At 46.9% G+C, this 22028-nt stretch overlaps 1 protein-coding gene across 12 annotated transcripts in view; it reads right to left on the reverse strand.

The window, feature by feature from the left end:
* Positions 1-22028, reverse strand: part of MICAL2 (microtubule associated monooxygenase, calponin and LIM domain containing 2) — a 223961-nt gene that overhangs the window by 43584 nt on the left and 158349 nt on the right. For 11 of the 12 annotated variants that reach the window (XM_053899985.1, XM_053899978.1, XM_053899983.1 and 8 more), the window contains 4 exons: positions 21439-21620; positions 15645-15719; positions 10991-11145; positions 8442-9744 (listed from right to left, as the gene is read on the reverse strand). In XM_053899985.1, the coding sequence (XP_053755960.1) occupies positions 8442-9744; positions 10991-11145; positions 15645-15719; positions 21439-21620 (1715 nt within the window). Of the gene's footprint in view, positions 1-2880; positions 2925-8441; positions 9745-10990; positions 11146-15644; positions 15720-21438; positions 21621-22028 lie in introns of those variants that run through there. The other variant, XM_053899986.1, reaches the window with a different exon arrangement.

The raw sequence follows: 22028 nt of genomic DNA on the forward strand, positions 1-22028 counted from the left end.
TTTCGTACTAGACTAAATTGCAAAAGGTAGAAGAATAAAACTTTTATAACTGTTGTCCAAAAGAAATATGAGCCATACATGTATCTCAAAATTTTCCATTAGCCACATTAAAAAATGTGAAAAGGAACAAATGCAATTAGTCTTAATCATGTATTTTATGTAGCCCCAAATGTCAAAAATATTATCATTTCAACATGTGGTCAATATAGAAATTACTGAGATATTTTACATTATTGCATTCATACTAAGTCTTCAGAATCTGGCACATGTTTTATACTTACAGAACATTCCTGGCTAGGGGTGCCTGTGTGGCTCAGTCGGTTAAGGGCCCGACTTTGGCTCAGGTCATGATCTCATGGTTCGTGAGTTCAAGCCCCACATTGGGCTCTGTGCTGACAGCTCAGAGTCTGGAGCCTGCTTTAGATTCTCTGTCTCCCTCTCTCTCTGTGCCTCCCCTGCTTGCACTCTGTCTCTCTCTCTCTCAAAAATAAATAAACATTAAAAAAAATTTCTGTAAAAGAAGAATATTCCTGTTTAGGTGATAAAATTTTAATGGTTAAAGTAAAATGTAATTCAAAAAGCAAAACGTTGTGTTTACTAGAAGAATATTTTGCATTGCTTCAGTTTTTAAATTTAAATTTATTATAACATGAAATAAAATAAAAAATGCAGTCCTCACTCATAATAACCATATCTGAAGTGTGCAGTAGTGGCTGCCATGTTGGACGGCACAGTTCTAGAAAGTAAAATAGAACATCTTTATGACTTCAGAATAGGGAAAGATTTCATCAACAGGATGCAGAAACCAACAACAATAAAGGAAACTATTGATAAATTTGGCTTCATTAGAATAAATACTTCTGTTTATTAATAGACACCTTTAAGGGTGAAAAAGTGAGGGGTGCCTGGGTGGCTCAGTCGGTTGAGCGTCCAATTTCGGCTCAGGTCATGATCTCATGGTCCGTGAGTTCGAGCCCCGCGTCCGGCTCTGTGCTGACAGCTCAGAGCCTGGAGCCTGTTTCAAATTCTGTGTCTCCCTCTCTCTCTCTGACCCTCCCCCGTTTTTTTTTTTAAAAGAGTGAAAAAGTGAGCCTAAGAGGGAGAGAAGATACTCATAACACATGTATCTGACAGAGGACTTGTATCCAGAATCTACACAGATTACAACTTAATAAGGAAAGGACCATCTATGCAAGAGGTCTGGGCAAAAAGGTCTGAATAGAGATTTCATACAAGAGAATATCTGAATAGAGGATGCCTGGGTGGCTCAGTTGGTTAAGCACCTGACTCTTGATTTCTGCTCAGGTCATGATCCCACAGTTTGTGAGATCGAGCCCCATGTCGGGTTCAGCGCGGAGCCTGTTTGGGATTCTCTCTCCCTCTCTCTCTGCTCCTCCCCTGCTCATGTGCTCTTTCTTGCTCTCTCTCAAAATAAATAAATGAACTTTAAAAAAGAGGGAGAGAAAATGTCAAAAGTAGTGCAACATCATTATCAGGTAAATGCAAATTAAAACAATGAGATACCTTTCATAAACATGGTGAGAGCAAAACATAAAACTAAACTGAGACTGTCAAGTGTTGACAAGAATGTAGGTCAAGGGTAGCTCTCATTTCCTACTGGAATGTATAAACACTCGTACAACCACTTTGGAAAACTGTCTGACGGTATCTTCTAACGCAAACCACCTACATGCCTACCCTACCACGCATCAAATCCACTCCCAGGTGTTCCCTGATAAAGCTTCTCTCTTTGAACAAACTCTGGGCAAGCTTCTTCGTGGCTAGGCCTCAACTTTTTATAGTCTATAAAAACTATAGACTCTCAACATAAATTACTTAGCCCACCCACTTCTTCCTATGCGAAAAGACTTGAACACTAACAGTTTCTAACAACTCAAAGTCACATCCCTAAGATAACCCTAGCCCTCCTTAAAGTACCTACCTGAGAAAACTCAAGGCTGACTGACAAAGCAATTTAGTGTTTGTTCTAGTCAACACCTGCTGATAGGGCTCTGACTGCCCTTTCTTACAGTCCTTGGTCCCCTTGAGATGTATATGAATCTCCTACCACTCAAGAATGTCTTTCTCAAGAACCTGAAAGCCAGTCCTTTGAAAGGTAATCATCAGGAAGGATAGGACCTCTGTCTCCCAGTCTCTATGGGAAGATAGAATCCTAACTTCAATAATTGCCAGCTAACACACACAACTAGCCTATTCAGCATTTATGCCGACCAAACCTTTATAATTCTTCACTTCCTTGACTCTACTGAGCCTTTGCTCAGCCCCTCCCTATTCCCTCAATCACCCTGTAGAACACCCAGCCACCTCTGTAAAGTTCAAAGGTGAGTTCACTTCATGTTGGACTCTCTTTTCTGCTGCAATAGTGTATTATCAGTTAAAATCTGTCCTTAACACCTTTCATGGCATCTGGCTTTATCTTTGACAATAGCCAACACAAGTGATAGGTATAAGAATGCTCAAAGCAGCATTATTCACAATAAAAGCAACTGAGAACACCTAAATGCCCAGCTTCAGAATGCACGATCGTGGCATATTCACAAAAGGGAATAGAAGGTGACAATGCAAAGAATGAACCACTGCTGCCTACAACAATATTGAACCCTGCCCACATCCCCCTCCCCGCCCTGCCCCCGCCAATAATGTTTAACGGAAGAAGCCAGGCACAATACATACTTGTATTTTCTGTTGTTGTGGAAGCAATGAACTCAGATTCGGCACCTATGATGATACCCATTTATTATGTCACAGTCGTATAGGTCAAAAGTGGAGGCAGGCACAGCTCAACCGGATGCTCTTGTTGGGTGTCTCACAAAGCCACGATTGATGTGTCTGCCATGCTGGGGTCTCATCTGCAGCTCAGAGTTCTCTCCCGGCTCATTCAGGTTGTTGGCAGCATCCAGTTCCTGGTGGTCATAGGAGATGGGGCCCATTTTCTCGCTGGCTGTCTGCTGGAGGCCCATCTTCACTCTCAGAGGCCCGCTGTCCGTAGGGCCTCCCATAGTATGACAGTTGACTTTTTCCAGGCCAGCAGGATCCTATCTTTCTCACCCAGTGAGTTTCAGGAAGGGCCCCCTCCTTATTAAGGGCTCCTCCAATTAGGTTAGGGCTACCCAGGATAATCTCCCTTTTGATTAACCCAAAGTCAATTGGTTTAGAACTTAATTACATTCACAAACTCTGGTAACCTAATCACAGGAGTGAGATCCATCATGTTCACGTTCCCACCATACTCAGGAAGATGAGATCTGCAGGGCAGAAAGCATGGGGCCCTCTGAGAATCCTGCCTACCACAATACTGAATGATTCAACGTTTATAAAGTCAAAAAACTGCAGAAGCAATCCGAGATGATGGAAGTCAGATGGTAAGCACTTTTGTTGGGTGTCACATGTATGTGGGAAGAAGCATGACTGAGGCTTCTGAGTGCTGGTGATTTTCTAGATCTTAATCTCAGGCGTATTTAAGTAAATGTGCACTTTGCAAAAATTCATTAGTTGTGTACTTTAATGTGTATATTTTATACTACAATAAAGATTTAATGCAAAAAGAAAAAGGAGGTTCTCGGGGTGCTTTAATTATATATGAGAATGATACCTCGCATTCAAAATTGTTTGTATAAAATCGGCACTGGGAAGTGCTTGAAATCAGTTTATGCCCCTAAGTAATTCAAGGACCCTGAGAAGTTTATGTATACTATCAATGAACCCAGGAAGTTTTGTGGAAAAGAGAAAAATTAAATTTCAGCCGATTTATTCAAGTGATCATAAGTTTGAGGTATGTCCATTTGAGTACGTTTTGAAAGTTTCTCATTTTCAGTTATGATATGGTTCTTTTTCTCCATTGCATGGGAGCGTACCCACAGGTTAACTGTGGAGAGAGCAATGTCAGTGTGTATGTGTGTGATTGGTGGGCTGGACAGGGAAATGAAAGGAATAATAAATTCCTTTATTAAGAAATAAATAAATTTAAAAAGTAGTAAAAGAAACTAATCTGAGCCTAATCTCATAGGGTAGGGAAAATCTTTGCATTCTTAGGATATTGACCTGAGAACACCTGAGAGAAAGACAAACTCTTCCATGAAATGGGCCCAGGCACTATTTCTAAGGCTGGTCAGCCTTAACCTAATTCCATTCTCTACCTTCTCATTCTGTTCCAAGCCAAGGAAGTCATACCATTTCTCAGTGAATGTAAATGAAAGAGCTCTCCGTGACAAATAAATCAGGAAAACACACTGGCCCCCACTTATTGTAATCAGCATATACAAAAGTCATCTAAATGTGAAATAAATGAAGTAAAGACCAATCTTCTGAATGAATTTAATGCAAAAATCTTAAATAAAATACTAACAAACAGAACAGTTATATTAAAATAATAAGATGCCATGACCAAGTGGTATTCATTTTAGCAATATAAGGATGGTTCAATATCAGTGAATCTATTACATAATTCATAGTATTAATCAAACTATGGAGAAAATAAAATCATACCATTATCTTGAAGGGTGCCGAGCATCATTTGATAAAATTCAACAACCATTCACGATTTAAAATACTTTCAGTAAAGTAGGGTTAGATGGCAATTTCCTTGAAGTGTTTAAATATATCCCAGTCAACCCAGAAGCAAGCATCATGCTTAGATGGGAAAACATTCTCCTTAATGAGGTGCATTCTCATTAAGGTTAGGAATGTCATAAGGAAACCATCATCACCACTTTTAGTTAATACTGTTCTGGAGATTCTAGAAACCAAAGAAACTAAGGAAACAAAATAAATTAGAGGTATACGTCTTGTAAACAAGAGGTAAGATTATCATTATTTACAGATGTTGGGATTGCATATTCAGGGAGGACCCAGGAGAAGCCACTGGAAAGCTTTCATAAGCAAGTAGAAGGCAGCACAATGGATGGGCAAAAAGTATTTATACAGAAGTCAATACATTTCAGATATACAAACAATAGTAGAAAGATATATCAAAAGGTCTTATTTACACTAGCAATAATAAAAACAAATACATTATAATAAACTTAATAAATATGCAAGACCTGTATGATGTAAGGTTTAAAATATTCTGGGGGCGGTGTCATAAAACAGAGAGCAAATGGAAAGGCAATTTATATCATAGGGTTGTGAATTCTTGCCAACTTAGTTTGTAAACTTAATGCCATGAAAATACTCATAGGATCTTTTTTTTTTTTTTTTTTGTACATAAACAAGCTGAGGCTAAGTTCAGATAGAATATCAAACAAGGAAGAAGAGCCAGGAAATTTTGAAAGAGAGGATCAATCATGGAATACTGTTCCTATCTGACAGTACATACATAAATTTAAAAGGGTATAAATATATAAAGTAAAATAATTAAAACAGTGTGGTACTGACACATAGGGAAATCCATCCAAGTACAGGAATTTGATACATGACAAATACGTCATTTCACATAAGAGAAAAGATGGATTAGTCACTAAATTATTTTAGAATAACCAGGGAGACAGCTTAAGACAAAACAAAACCAAAACAGGGCTGGATCCACACCTCACATTTTATATTAGGACTGTTTCTTGATATAAATATTGAAATGTAAAAAATTAAAAACAAACAAGAAAACCTAAAAGATACTGTAAGAAAATTCTTTTCTAAAACTTGGAAGAAGTACTTTCTGAACTATTATATAAAGGCTAGGAGCCATAAAATGAAAAACTGCTTATAACAACGATATAAAAATAAAACTTTTATGTGACAAAATCCACCATAAACAAACAAGAGGCTGGAAAAAATATTTGTAATTCCTGTCACAACAAAAGGGCTAAATTTCCCTTTTAATAGAGTCCCTTCACATCATTAAGAAAAAATACCAACAGTACAACAGAAAACTGGATAGAAGAGATAATAGGTCATAGAAAAGGAAATACAAATGACTTTTTAAATTGAAAAGGTACTCAGTCACCTGTCACATTGGTAAAGATGAAAAAAAAATCGGATAGCCCATTGGTTAGTGCAAGTGTCGAAACAACACGTTTATATTTTGCTGAACCGGCACCATTTTGATGGCGGATTTGGCAATCTCGATTAAAATCCCTGATTCACATATCCTTCGTTCCAGTATTTCTACCTCTACTACTCCACATATGACAAATGGCCTAAGTTCTCAGTTAATTACAACAGCACTGTTTGCAGTAGCAAAAGATAATGCAATTGACTTTCCATCCTGGGGGCCTGGCTACCTAAATCCACATCTACACCTGTGCAGAGATCCTGTGCAGCTAGAAAACAAAGGAGAAAGGTCTTTATGTGCCCACATGCAATGATCTCTAAAATAAAATTAAAAGCATAATACAAAGTGTGTACGATATGCTAGCATGCTACCTTAATGTAAAAAAAGAAACAAATATTGTTATTTATAAAATTACTCTTATATGCATGAATTCTGTCTGCAAGAATGCCTAAGAGGTTGATGATAACATCTGTCATCAAGGATAGGACCTGGATGGCTCAGGGACAGGGAAGGGAGATAGGACTATTTATTTTGTGCATTTTACACCCTTTTATTTTTAAACTACACAAATGTACTATCTATCAAAAAATGCACAACACATTAAAGTTTACGATGTGATATAAAGGGTATAATTGAACTCCAGCCTGTTTGTGCCTATCCTCAGCTTTGCTGAAAATAAAGTCTCTTGTTAATCTGTACAGCTTTCTGATTAAGGCACCAAAGAAGGAAATTAATTTTTTGCTTGAAAACTAAAGTTCCAAAATAAAAGTTAAAAAAAGAAAAAAGTTAAAAATAAATAAATAAAAACAAAGTTGCTCAAGAATAGGGACAGGAGAGTCACAGTTTATTTAAAGCCATCAACCAACTATCAACAATTAAAAAAAAAATAAATCATGTGTTTAAACTGTCTCTAAAGATACATACCAAAACTTTGGCAAGGAGGAGTGGGACAGAGAATATATGTTACTTTCTAAAAAATATATTTTCACATTGTCAGATTCTTCCAATTTATTAATTAATTCAATCATTTAAAAATTATAATCAGATTTAAATATAAAAAGCCTAGGTTTCCATTGTTAACCACATACATAACTGTTTTTAAATAGTAACAAAAAACCTAAGTTTAAAAGAGGCACCATTTTTTGACTAGTAAAACAGCAATATTTTTAAAATATGAGACAATACAGATGACAGTATGGCGGAAAAGGTACTTCATACACTAGTGGTGGAATATAAACTGTTACCTTTCTCTCGGTTTAATTGAAACTGACAACATGCAGTTGTAAGAAATAACACAGAGAGGCCCCATGTATCCTTTATCCACACCGTTAAGAAACAATGTTAGTGTAAGAAAAAAAAATTTGCATCTTTAATCCAGTAATCTCATTTCTTGGAACCTATCCTAAAAAAATAATTCAAAGGAAAGAAAAACCTATATGCATAAAAAATGTTCGTTCAATACCACATATATAAAATATAAATATATTCATAGGCATAATTTAAACAATAAACGGTTTGGGGACACCTGTAGGGCTCAGTTGGTTAAGGGTCTGACTTCGGCTCAGGCCACGATCGCATGGTTCATGAGTTCGAGCCCCGCGTCGGGCTCTGTGCTGACAGCTCAGAGCCCAGAGCCTGCTTCAGATTCTGTTTCCCTCTCTCTGCCCTTCCCCTGCTCACACTCTGTCTCTCTCTCCCTCTCAAAAATAAATAAACATCTAAAAATTGAAAAAATCGAAAAAATAGTTTTATTATTTTCTAGATAAAAATAATTTATTTAATGAAGTAACATATCCACTAGTGTTAATAACATTCTACTGCCATTAAATCGCATTTATGTAGACTATGTGTGACTGTCATAATAGTTATGCTATATTGTTGATTAAAAAAATACAATTTGGGGGCACCTGGGTGGCACCTGGACATCTGACTCTTGATTTAGGCTCGGGTCATGATCTCACAGTTCATGGGATTGGGCCCCGCATTGGGCTGTGCTGAGTATGGAGCCTGCTTAAGATTCTCTCCCTCTGCCCCTCTCCCCTGCTCATGCGTACATTCTCTCTCTCTCAATCTCTCTCTCTCTCTCTCTCTCTCTCTCTCTCTCTCTTTCTCAAAATGAATAAATAAACTTTAAAAAAATGAAAAATACAATTTTGGGGGTAAAACTTAGTAAAAGTTGCCATACATGGATAATGAGTGAGAAAGTGGTGAGATTATGGTCGATTCTTTGTCTCTTTCAAAACTTTCTGTAATGTAATTTCAAATTCAATTTTTTCCCCCAATTTTTCACGTTTTTCAAATTCAAGTTTTCCTACTTTTGTCAGAATTTAATTTGGGGAGCAAAAGAAAGGGAAAGATGCCCGTTGTTAGTCCAGTAAGAATGGTTAACTGCCCAGCACGAACTGCAGACTTTCGTTAGGAAAGAGCCACTTACTTGCATCTTTGTCTGGAGAAGGATGGACCCTCTGCTCCAGGCAGGTGCTAGTGAAAGGCTGTGCCAGCTTCTCCAGGGGCTGGGCACTGTCCACGGGCTCCCCTTTGCCCCTGTGGATGCTAAAGAGGTCCTGGAGGTCCTTTCTTTGTTTGGATTCTTGGAAGAAACTCTCAAAAGATTTGTCTTTGAGTCTGAGTGAGGAGAAGAGAGAGATCTTCCTCTTTGGAACCCTGGAAGCATCTGGGAAGGTCTCCTGCAAACTCACTTTCTCAAGGAGTGTGGGGACATCTTCCATCTTGTGGCAGGATGGGGACACTAATGCAGGAAACACCTTGGACGGTCGGTTGGGCAAACTGTGGGTACGGAAGGCAGGGTCAGGAAGGCGAGGGTGCGGAGGCTGGGCAGCCCTGGCAGGTGGGGAGCCCCAGGAGAAGAAGGCTGAGGTCCTGCGTGCCATGTCTCTCCCTGGGGACTGCTGGCTGCAGTCTTTACTGGAGCTGGTTTTTCGAAGGCTGAACGAGCGAGTGCAGGAGTGTGGCTGGGTGGTGGGCAAGGGCTTTGATTCTGGCTTGGTGGAGTTGGGGAGGAGGGGCTCCAGGGACCTTCGGATGGCATTTGCTATGAGCCGAAGTGGAGACTTGGGTGGAGGGACGCTTGGCTCCCCTGGAGCCCGTTCAGCTGGGGTCCCCGTCTTCTCCTGAGCCTTTCCCTGGGCTGGCGGGGTCTCTCGCACTCTCCAGGGGAGCAGCAAGGGGCTGACTGGTTTCAGCACATGGCCTCGTCGACCACTGTCAGCACTTTTCTGGGCAGGTTGTGCCCCAGCTTCCAGGCTCACACTCTCAGGGAGGGAGTCATTCCAGTCCAGCAGCTTTGTCTTCTGCTCCGGGGTGAGGACTAACTTCTTCAAGCCCAGCCTCTTCCCCTCTGTCAGCTGTGACCCACCCTCCTCTCTCCTTCCTGATTCTGTTTTCCTTTCTCCTGGGTCCTCTCCAGCCCCGGGGGATAGCTCTTGGTCTGGCAAGCACCTGTCCTTCCCTCTAGCAGGGTGTGGGCCTCCGTGGATGCTTCTGGCATCCCCAAGAAGGGACTCTGTTTCCTGACACCCATCAGAAGCCGTCTCTGCAGGGCTGGGTGTCTGGGGCCTCACCATGCAGTACTCTGCCCGCTCCAGCACTTGGTCATGAGGCAGATACAGGTGCATGTCCTTGGGTGCTGCCTGGGCTCTGGCGCGCCTCAGAAAGATTGGGGTAGAAGGGCTGAAGTGACCTCTTGAGACCTGTGAGGGCAGGTTGTAATCTATCACCTAGAGGAGATGGGCAAAATTAATGGGTATTTAGGGATTCCCAGCATTTATTTATATGGGGAGGCATTTCTCAGCCCATGTCCCCCTCCCTGCCTCGCTTCAGATCTCCAAACCCCAAAGTAAAAAAGAATTCTGCCTAGGATGATTTCAAAGGGCCACTCTTCATTCTAAGTGGCTGCCTTGGGACCTGCTGGGATCTGCCTAGAGCCCTGTATCAGCAGTGATCAAAGGCTTTGCTGGGTGCTGGATTAGGTGGGTTGGAAGCCAGAATGGAAGGTGACTGCACTGACCAGCTCCTGGGCCAGCCAGCCAGCCAGGTAGAGCTGGCCTGGCCTCTATGTGTGGCCAGACCAGATGCCCCAAGGCGAACTTAGCCACAGTTCCTACTAAGGGAACATTCCACCTGTAGATAGGTGTGTTCCTCCAACAACCGAGAGGCCAAGGCTTCTTCCTTGGAGACTATTAAGCGAAGGAGAGACAGTTACCCTTCTGGGCTGGAGCTGTGGTGGCAGAAAGATGGCCGTCAGGACTTTGCACTGACCCTTCTAGAACTGACTCATGCCTTGCTCCACTGAGAAAGTAGCCATTTGTAGTGAGCAGGGACTTGGCCCCTTGGCAAAGGAAGAACATAGGGACATTCTAGAAGTGGCTGTGCCCTGCTAAAAGCTCTGGTGCCTAAGGGCAGGTCATAGGACAGGGGCTTGACAAGAGCACGTACCTTGATTTGTCTCGTGCACCCTACTTCCCAGAGCCCAGACCAGGGTCTGGCAGGTAACAGAGGCTTGATAAACTCATACTGGAGGATACAGTTCAAACCTGAGTATCTCAGTGATGTCATTTTCTGTTCAAGAGGGATGGACCTCCAAGAGTCTCAGCTGCTGTCAAAGGCAGCCTCAGTTCCGTGTCTGCCATCCGTCAGCTGTGAGCTCCTCAACGTTCTCTGCCAGGCCCTCAAGGGCAGAGCAGATGTCCTAGCATCTCCGCATGCCACAGTCCTGCCCAGAGTCCATGCCCCACAGAGTCTGCTGAGTGAGTGGCTGTGCCCTGGGGCTGGCTGAGAAGGAGCAGGATGGATGAGCTTTCATGAAGGGCACAAGTGAAAAAGGCCTGGGTGGGCATTTCTTGGCCCTGGCTTTGCACTTGGGGGACCTCAGACTGCTAAGAATCCAGAGTTAAGGGCGGGGGTAGGAGGGGCACAGGCAGCTCACCTTCCTAACACCGGGGCAGGGCCCCAAGGGGCATTTACCTGAGGTGGGGAGAAGCCATCCAGGACATTCCCTGGGACACCGCCTGAAGACAAAGATGGAGGAGAAGATGAAGGAGAAAACAATGAGGAAGAAGAAAGAGGGGCAGCTTCCTCTGAAGGTGACATGGTTCTTCTGTTGTTCACTGGTGTCGAACCTGCCAAGGAAAGAACATACTCTCCATTACAGAGCTGTTTTTTTACGTTATTTTATCATGAAAAGGTGGAGGTTTGAAGAGAAGCTCCAACTGGATAAACACAGCCAGAGGGTGGAAGGTGCTGGAGACTGATTCTGAGACTCCAGTGCCCAGAGTTTGATCTTTGAGGAATGGGTGCAGGAATGACAGCCTGTGGGGGAGAAGAGGTCCTAGGACGAAAAGTCTAAGAACCATTGCACTTCTCACTCCCATGAGAACGTTCCTGAGATATCTCCAGGGCGTTTCTTGGAAATGGACGGCTACCTCTGAAGTTTCCCCCAAAGCCATTGTGGTTGGCATCTGGACTGCGTTAACTCACTTGGTCAATAAACCATCTGAGGCCTCTTCCCACAAGATGCCTGGCCATTAGCTGTGGGCACGGACAGGGTAGGTAGTCACTGCTAATGAATCAGGCTCTTCCTTCTCACATGGGCACCAAGGGGCTCTCAGGATGGTTAGCTTGAGATTTTGAGAGAACACTAGGGAGGGAGGTTATAATGAGTATCAAATCATTTGAAGCATATGGAGTGGGGTTCATGCCAAGTTCCTGTTGGTCAGGGAACAAATGAGATGCAGTGTATGTGCTCAGACCAACATGAGAAAGGAGTGTGGCCAGGACCCTGGGGATCAATGAGTCAATGAGTCTGGTAACAGCAGAATTGTGACAGTTGTAGCCTATAAGATCCATCTCTCCCTCTCCCGAGTGCACACACGTGTGTACGTGTGCACAAATATGCCCTCTGGTAACCTTAAATCTAAAATCTCGAGGGCTTTGCTTCCACGTGGGACCATTCCAATAATATGTCCTGAGAGGGATTCAGAAAATGCCATGCTCCTTTTCATATTTGTCCACTCTGTGTCTGACCCTTCAGCCCAGCCAGCTCTCCTGTGAACCCTTCCAGCACGTAGAGTCTATCCCCCAGAGACCTCCCAGGACCAACGTCTCTCAACCACTCCTGTCAGATTCCCTGCTTCTGGCTGCTCAGCTGACCCATTCCTATTTCCCTCCGAGGTGTCCAGCCTTCAGATGTTAGCTCACTTCCTAACTCAATACAACCCCCTGGCCTCAGTTTCCCCATAGCATTGGGTGAGACACTCCTGCTCTGGAGCCCACACAGGCCAGGCCAAACCCAAGCCCCACCCCCAGAAGAGTTCTTTCCAGACCCATCCGCATGGGGGAACCACACAGGGGCGGGGGGTTCTTCAGGATTCTGTCCTGCTTTCCTTGTACACAAATGTGTGTCAGAGTGCGTATCCCAGTCCTGGGCTCTGACAAGACAGTCACTACACACACAAGTTCAGCAGGCTTCCAAAGCGAAGCCCTCCAGAATGCTTCTGAGGGAGAGGAGAACTCAGGGGAACAGATCCGAGGGCGGCAGGAAGGAGCTGCTGGGAGAAGGCCCCAGGCTGCCAGGAGCCCATGCGGGGGAGGCGGCTGGCCAGCTTGTCACCCAAACCCTCAGCCCCCGTTGCGGCCCACAATGAGATGTTTCGAGCCTAAAAAGGCAAACGCTGTGAGTCAGTTGTTGCCTTGCTTCCTGTCCTCGGCTTGCCAAATTCCTGCCAAATTCCTTCTCCTCCTCTCCCTTGCCCCCTCATTCTCTTCCCTCAGCTACCTCCCAAATCAAACTCCTGAGCTTGTCTCAAAGTCCCCTCAGCTCAACAGACTGACTCTTTGTTCCCCTGAGGAGCTCTCTGGAACCTTCTGACACAGTGCCAGGGACACCTAGGGAACCAAACTTGACAGGAAAGCCTTGGGGTTTGCAAGGTCGTGACCCGGAGGCTGCTCCCTCTCTCCTTTCTTTAACCCCTGCCCCCACCCCTGCCAGTGAGGCCTCTTTGCACTCATGTTCCTCACACACCCACTTCAGGACAACTTGGGCAGGGCTTGAAGGGATGCCTGCCCGTCAAGCTGCCACCTGGGAGGGGAAGACCAGAGGTAAGCTGAGAGGTGACAGGAAATCTCACCTGCCTGAGGTGGCTGAGGTTTTAGGGTTCCCTCAGAGGATGGCAAAGGGGGAGCCTGGAAGCCCGCCTCCTTCACACCCACACCAGCTGCCTGACACTGAGCAAGTTACTTAGACTCTCACTTTCCTCATGTGAAAGACGGGAAGTCTAGCGTTGCTTCATGGGGAGGCTGAGGGGATAAAATGGGGTAAAAAGTGGTGCCCGGTGTAGGATGCCAAGTAAATGCTGCACGCGAGCTAAATATTAACTCTAATCCTTCTCTTCTTCCCATGCACATGAGTTGTGCCCAATAAAGACACTGCTGAACTGCTGACCTGTTCCAGAGGGGGCTATGGACCCCAACTATGGCCAAGAGTTCTCTAACTTGTAAGCCCAGGGACTCCACACTCACCACCTCAGATCCTTCTCTGCGGGTTCTTTCTTGTTTTCCTTGAAGGCTTGGCATGGTCCAGCCAGGCTGCTGTGCCCTCTGCCAGGGCCTCAGTCCTGGGTGCTGCTGGCCCTTCTGGTCCCATCATGCAAAGGGGTTGATAAGCAGACCAGGGCCCATATTACAGCCCCCCAAGCCTCCTCTGGCTCAGCTGTCTCTTCGCTGGGCCCTCCGGCAGTGACCTTTCCCTTCGATTCTAGAGGCCATTCTGGTGACTATGGTCAGCTGGGGGAGGGTGACAGCTCCCTCTGTCCTCCCACCTGGGGTTGGGGCCAGAACCAGCCTTGACAGGGGAGTGAGTGGACCGAGGAGATGGTGCCCCAGGTTCTGCTCACTACTACAGGACCAGTGTTGCCCACTGGGGTTTCCTCTTGGGCAAAATGAAGAGGACGAAAAAGATGGCCGTGAGGATTTTTACAAAGACTGGGATTCCAGGGTGCAGCTTCCCAGAATTTGGTGTTTAGGCAATACTCAAATTTCCTGAGGTCTCAGAGCGCCCTCTAGGGGCAGGAGGCTTGTTCCTTGGTTCATATGTTTGTTCACTCATTTTCTCTTTCATTCAGCAAGCTAGAACTGAGTGCCTCCTCTGGGCCAGGCCCACAGATACGATCCCAACTCAAGGCCGGCCCTCAGAGGCCCGAGAACTAACACCTAGGAAAACTAAAGACACATTGAGGTCGTCAGGTCCATCCCAGAAACCATGCTTCTGGTTAGCAGTCCTCTCTCTCCCGCGCCTTCTCCAGCACCCTCTAACCTGCTGGGGGAGGGGCCCCCAGACTCGCTGCTCACAGCCCAGACCGAGAACTTCTTAAAAGCAGGGCAGAGCCCCTTGTGCTCGTGGCACTCCTTAAAGTCAGCTGGAAGCACTGGATGGCACCTACCCAAATGGACCCACCGGTGGAAGCAGAATTCTTGTGATTTGGGGAGGGGCTAGGAGGCTGAGGAAATGAAGTGACTCAGGCCTTCAGTAAACATTCCCTATTCTCGTGGCCCTCACTGCCTGGGACTGCAAGATGATTCAAGAGCCATTTCAGGGTGCCCCCAGGTGAAATGGCCTGCAGGTGTGCAGCTGTGGTACAGCCCCAGAGGCACCCATTATCCCAGCCTGACCCAAGGAAGGTGGGGTGGGGGGGCTCGAGTCTGAGGGCTGCTGGGAGAATGAGAATGACTCATGGGCCAGGAGTCAGGACTGACTCACAAGGAAGGAGCCAACTAACTAGTGCTCTGTTCCAACTTCAACAATGGTTCTTTTTAGAAACCCCTGTCTAACCCAAGGCTTTCCTGGGTCCACCTCTTCCAGAGCAAGGCCCAGGAGGGAGTGTGGGAGCAGGGGGAGGCCAAAGGTGGACTTGGAAATGGACTGAGAGTCCCTGTCCCTCTCTCAGGACCGGGGAGGGAATGCATGCCTGCTCCTTAAGGGCTGCAGAGCAGCACAGAGAATGTGGCCAGCCCCAGGATGCTGTGCAACCGTGCGTGTGGTTAGTGCGCCCCCTAGTGGGAGTCTAATGCATCCGCGGCAGCCCTTGGCCCTCACCCAGCCCTGCTCTTCTCTGGGACGCTGGGGTCAAAGCCTGCTCAGATGAAGCAGCAGGTGTGTGTGCCTGGGCGGGCGGGTATGTGAGTGGGTGTGGGTGGGTGTGGCTTCCTTCACTGCTTTGCCCATGACTGCATGAGATCATTCGGCTGATGCCCCCAGTCGAACTCCAGTGCCTGGAATGAAAACACAAAGAGGCTCTGGACCTCAGTTTCCCCACCTGTGTTTCAAAAATCTTGGAGCCAGTGATTGCTAAGACCCCTTCCAGGTGCAACCGTAGAGCTGTAAGGCTCCATGATTCCAGACTGAGGAGCTGAAGAGGCAGGGAAGGTCCCAAATCCTTGGAAAATGCTTCCCCGAGTCAGCAGTGGAAACAAAGCCAAACTACTATTTCTTTCCTTGCTGCTCGCATCCAGGAGCCCAGGTCAGAGAGGACACGCATGGAATGAGAACAGCTGCCCCTGAGAATGAACCAGAGGACACTGCCCCTGTCCCTCCCCACCCACTCCCAGAGAGCTCATGACTCACTGGACTGGAATTTTCTTCTGCAGCTCTGGTATTTGTTGGGAGTTACAGACTGGAAGCTATTGGCCCGGAGCAGAGCTGTGGTGGAAAAAAGAAAGGGGCAGGGGAGATGGGGAGGGAGGGAGAGTCTGTTAAACTCGCAGAATAACCACAGGGTTTTTCTCTTGTGGCACGTTTTGTAGACCAATAATTATAACCTACCATTCTCAGACCACATCTCCCTGTCCCTACGACGCACACCTCCAGCTTTTCATTCAGTCATTCATCGAATATGTATTGAGACCCTGCTATGCGACAGGTACTGCCATCATTCAGAAAATGCCTCAGATTATGAGCCATCATTCTAAGTCACCCATAATTAACATACGTGTGTACCTGTTTGAGTGCACACATGCATGCCCGTGTACATACATGCATGTGTGCACACGCTTGCTTGTTAACAGAGCAGTTCTTCAAAGCTGGAGTCTCACATCAATGTCCCATTTATGTAGTAGAGAAACCGGAGTTGTGCTCATTGAAGCCTGCCTGGAAGCTGCGGAGTGTTCTACCTCCTCTCCTCCTTCCCTTCCAGAGCCTTCCAGACCCTTTGGGAACCAGGATTCTGTGGACTGTGTACTCAAGACCCTCCACCCATCTGGGTCTTGAGAATTAGCTGAGCAATACGAACATCCCAAGACATCCCATGGTCTTGGCCATTTAGGGTGTGAGAAATGCAGATGTACCTCCTTCCTACACTGGGCCCTCAGATTTGGCCTCAGGCTCCGGGTCCCTGTGGTGGACCTTCATACTGGAGATGTAGAATGGGGTGCCACACGTACACACGAATGCACACCCTGGTGGGACTGGGTGGTACGGAAGGAAAGGACGCTCTGAGAGCGATGTAGGTGTGGGAGAATGGCGTAGGGAAGGTTTGGAGCCAAAGCCCAGCTCTCTCTCTCCCTTCGCCCTGCCCCCATCTCGGGAGGAAGGCCCAAGTCCCAAGTCCTGCCAGGGCTCAGAGCTGGGCGTCGGTGCTGGTCAGCCAGGCTGCGAGGTGCGGGCGGCAGCCACTTCCGGGGCTTCTTTTCCTGGGGACGAGATCCTCCAGCTCCTTAGACCCCTGGCTCCCCTCTTTCCCTGACTCCACCTGGAGACAATTTGAGCCCGTTCTCTCCTGTGGCTTCCCTGTCCCACAGGCCTGCTGTCATATCAAGCCCTGCCGTGTGGACAGGTGCAGCGTGCGGCCTCCGCGTCTCACAACCTACGGATCTGACTCGCTCCTCCCGCAGGCGCAGGTCGGGGTTGGCCAGGCTGGACAGTGTACGTCAGGGGCAAGCAGGACTCCAGGGCAGCCGCATCTCGCTGACCTGCGCTGTCCTTTCAATCACAGAGTGGCGAAATTTCTCAAGAAACACAGAAGACTGCTTAAAGCTCTTGTTGCTTCTCCTCGGCTTTTCTCTTTGTGGAATGAAACTTACTAGAAGTAGCTACAATTCACAAGCGATTTTTCCATCCCTGGTGTTTACAGGACACGCGTGCACACACTCCCAAAGGGTTTGGGAGGCTCTGGGAGGGAAGGGGGAGAAGAGGTAGAACTTTCTGCAGCTTCCAGGCTTCGGTGAGAGCAGCTCTGGTTTCTCTACCACATGCACACCTATTTTACCACAGCAGGAACAGCAGGGTGGGTGGCAATGATTTGATCCAGTCGTTTTGAGCAGCATAAAGCAAGCCTGGTTCCCTTATTTTCAGCTTATATTTTATTTTTTATTATTTTTTTAATGTTTTATTTTAGTTTTGAGAGGGAGGGAGGGAGGGAGGGAGGGAGGGAGGGAGGGAGAGAGAGAGAGGCAGAGAGAGAGGGAGACAGGATCGGAAGCAGGCTCTTTGCTGACAGCAGAGGCTGATTCGGGGCTCGAACTCACAAATGTTGAGATCATGACCAGAGACAGAGTCAGACGCTTAACCGACTGAGCCACCCAGGTGCCCCCAGTTTATATTTTATTTATATTTATTTTAAGGGAGCACTTTTGGAGATCTTAGTGCCTGAGTTGCTACAAAACGAATAAGGGTAAGTATTTTGTCATATGGTGTGAATGATATCATTTTATTGTTACAAACGAGTAGTATCTTCCATAGGTCACTGGGCCATCCTGTCGTCAAATTATTGTCAGAAAAAAATGGATAAATACCAACTTTTCTAAGCCAGAGTAATTTGGGGCAGTCTGCCACCCCCCCCTCCCCCCCCCCCCCAGTTCCAATTAGCTCATGCCCAAAACCTAATACACTTGATTGATTCATTTAATTGTCTAGGTGTGCATTTTACAACACACTTACGCAGACAGTCTCTCTTGAGCTGCTCCTCTGTGATTCCCCAACGTGTAGGTCGTGGCCCTCCTGCATGGAAGGAGCTGGGGCACTTACATAAAATGCAAACACTTGGCTCTACTCCACTGAATCTGAATCTCTTGATTCACTGAGATCCACTGAATCTGAATCTCTTGAAGGTGGTGACCTAGATATCTGCCTTTCAAACAAGATTTTTAAGAACCACTGAACTAGGTGTCTTAGGGGAGCGTTACTGCACATTTTCCACTGAACCTCGATAACACAGGGCTTAAATTTTTTTTTAATGTTTTATTATTTATTTTTGAGAGAGAGAGGCAGAGCATGAACAGGGAGGGGCAGAGAGAGAGACACACACACAGAATCTGAAGTAGGCTCCAGGCTCTGAGCTGTCAGTGCAGAGCCTGACATGGGGCTCGAACTCACAGACCGCAAGATCATGACCTGAGCTGAAGTCAGATGCTTAACTGACTGAGCCACCCAGGCACCCCCACAGGGCTTAAATTCTATATCAGGCCATCATCTTGGTCAGGCTCTATGCTGAAGAACTTTGAAGATACAATAGGTTCCTTGATGAGCCAAGGTAGTCCCAGAAGTCTTTCTCTAAATTGTGGTAAAATATATGTAACATAAAGTTACCACTTTAACCATTTTAAAGTCTACAGCTCAGGGGCCTTAGGGACATTCACAGTGTGTAACCATCGCCACCATCCATTTCCAGAACTTTTTCTACATCCCAAACTGATACTCATTAAGCTGTCACTCCCCACACTCCTATCCGCCCCACCCCCTCCAGTCATCACCATTCTGCTTTCTCTCTCTATGAATCTGGCTATTCTAGGGACCTCGTAGAAGTGGAATCATACAATGCTTGTCCTTTTGTGTCTGGCTTAGGTTCATCCATGTGGCAGTGTGTCAGAATTTCATTCCTTTTTAACACTGAATAACATTCCATTATATGAATATCGCACACTTTGTTTATCTGGTCACCTGTTGTTGAACTTGGGGGCATTTCCCCCTTTGGCAATTGTAAATAACGCCGGATGGGCATAGGTGTGCAAACCAGGAGTCTTCTTAAAGCAGTATCTCGGCTTTGTTTGGCATTCCCTCAGCTCAGCTCTGAGCCATTTATCCAAGGGAACATTGTGATTCATGAAGCTCCATTAACATGCACAACATAACAACCCTATATTATCTCGCAAAATAACAGACTCACCATAACTAGCAACACAAAACACCACACTTCGATGGTACCAGAGATCTTAACCTTACAATGTGGTCTGCCTAGCAACGATCAAAAACATGATGCATGGAGGCGAAATCAATAAAAGATTGCCTGGACGTCATGCCATCTATCCACTTCTCTGTCTACTCTGTATTTCATTCTGGAATCAAACTAGACTGTCAGGAACAAAATGCGTTGGCCACACTGCCTTGTTGACTTGACGCAGCCCTGTCCCCTTGGAAGAAGTGTTCCTGCTGAGCCATGTTTTGCCACCATGCCCTCACCTGCCAGCCAGGGCTGTTGCATGAGACAGCCTCGCTCAAGACAGGGACTCCTGAATCCCTCAATGCCATCTATTTAACATGAGCTGGACAATTTCTACAGAGTGAAGCACTAGGAAAAGTGGTACCAGATCTGAAACTTGCTACAAGCCAATACATTGTTTTGAATTATGAATATTATTATGAATAATAATTGTGTTTCCTTTCAAACTCTGGCTGCCAGAAAACTCAGAATGAAATTCATGATCCCACTAGAGCAACCATTTAGGACTACAGCCTGCCTCGCTGGAGTCTCTAACTCCTAAACTGGTTTTGTTAACCTTGACCTTGGGGATTTATCTTTTATAGAGAGTGACATGTAATTTTGTATTATGTCTTTTTTATAACTTGTCTAAAATCCCCTGGCAACTGAGGAGAGAGGAGAAAATGGAGGGAGGGGATGAAAGGCAGGCAGGCTTCATATCTATAAAGGAGGAGGCCGGAGCCCAGGGAGAGGAGACAGAGGCCACACATAACCAGACAGAGGCAGTCTGCACTCAGCTGGGCACAGCACAGCTAGCGCTCTGTCCCCTGCATATGCTTAGCCTTTTGGACGGCACCACAGTGGTTTTTAACAAGTACGTCCTGATGACAATTTGTCTTATTTAAAAATAACTTTTAAGTTTTTTTTAAATGTTTATTTTGGGGGGAGAGAGGGAGAGGGAGAGGGAGAGGGAGAGGGAGAGGGAGAGGGAGAGAGAGAGAGAGAGAGAGAGAGAGAGAGAGAGAGAGAAACAGAGCATAAGTGGGGGAGGGGCAGAGAGAGAGAAGGAGACACAGAATCTGAAGCAGGCTCCAGGTTCTGAGCTGTCAGCCCGGAGTCAGACGCAGGGCTTGAACTCACAAACTGCGAGATCACGACCTGAGCTGAAGTTGGACACTTAACCCACTGAGCCACCCAGGCGCCCCAATGTGCCCTTTTTTAAAAAGGCTCACAGGGGAGGGTAAATCCAGAACTTCCAGGAGGCCGGCCCCGCTCGGGTTTTCCTGTGAAACCAAGCCTTGGGAGATTGTTTCTCGGTTCAGGCGGAAGTTCTGCTCTCGGCCACCAGAGGGGTGTGCAGGACAAGCTGAGTACCCGCTCTCCCAGGGCAGTGAAGCTGTTGGTGCCTCAGGTGGGAAGTTTCAGTGAGCCTGCTTCTTCCCAGCCCCGAGGTCACAAGTTACTGTTGACTGAATCAAAACATTCAATTCAAGGCCACCTTTATTAACACAAGCTGGGCTGCTAAAGGCAACGACTTTTTAGGGTGCGGAGGGCCCCAGCACGGAGCCACACCGATTACCAGCCGTGAGACCTAGGGAAAACACAGTGTGTTTGCTCACAGGTAAAATGGTGAGCTTACCGACCCCAGCGGGGTTGTCCTGAGGATGCCATGGGGCCATGTTTGGGAAAACCAAACAGGTACTTAGTGAGAGTGTATTTATTCCTGCGCAGGTCAAGTTTTAGTGCGTGCCACGTGTCCCAAGCACGGCTGATGGCCCTGTGCTGTCCCCAGGGGCCCCCAGGGAAGCTGTGCCACCCAGATGGCTGTGGTCCATGCACTGAGCCACATCTTTCTCTAGCGGGGCTATGGAATGCTCTAAAGAGATATCAAAGAGGAGACTGCTCTAGGCGAGAGGGTGCCGGGGCCCCCCTTATCTCTGCCAGCCCAGGACACACCGCAGCCAGTCAGTCAGGCCCCTCTGCCATACACCCCACTTGAGATTCCAAAGCTTCTTATGGAGCAAGAGGCTGGGCCTGGGTCCAGTCCCCTCACCCCCACATATACCCTGGCCTCACTGCCTCTGAGCCTGAGGGCTGGGCCTACTGGCCCCTCATTCTCCGTGAGGAAACAGTTGCCGGGTGGGGGGGGGGGGGGTGTCTCCGCTCCCTCCCTGTGCCCCAGGATCAAGCAAGCCTGGCTCCCATCCAGGCAGGCTGTCCGCTCACCTTGCACAGCTTGGGGCTCCTCAGGGCAGTGTGGAGAGACTTCTCTGGTCGGGGCCTCCCTCAGGGAGCTGTGCCTGGTGAGGGGCTGCGGTAGGGGTGGGGGCTCTGGCCGCCGGGGTCTTTCCTCACGGGGCTCTGCACTGGAGGCCTCGCTGCCACTGCAGTCTGGCTCTGCCTCAGAGCTGGAGGAACAAGGGGAGACAGTGGGTAAGCGGAGGGCCCAGTAGTTCACCCCCCAGGCCCACAGCGTGTCCTGCCCATCAGTGCGGCCAGCAGACCACGGGGCTCTGGGGGAAGACAGTGGTGTAGTTACCTCAGGCGTTGTTATCGCCCCCCCTCCCACGTTCATATGAAGTCCTAACCCCTCATGCCTCAGAATGTGACTGCATGTAGATATAGGGTCTATAAAGAGACAATTAAGTTCAAATGAGGTCATTAGGGTGGACCCTCATCCACTATGACTGATGTCCCTCAAGAAGAGGAGATTTGGACACAGACAGGCATAGATGGGAAACACCATGTGCACATGAAGCCAGCCATCCTCAAACTGAGGAGAGGGCCCTGGAACAGACCATTCCCCCTCACGGCTC

This window comes from Panthera pardus, unplaced genomic scaffold (genome assembly GCF_024362965.1).
Source record: "Panthera pardus isolate Hobbes unplaced genomic scaffold, ASM2436296v1 HiC_scaffold_12, whole genome shotgun sequence".
In the NCBI taxonomy this organism is placed as follows: Eukaryota; Metazoa; Chordata; class Mammalia; order Carnivora; family Felidae; genus Panthera; species Panthera pardus.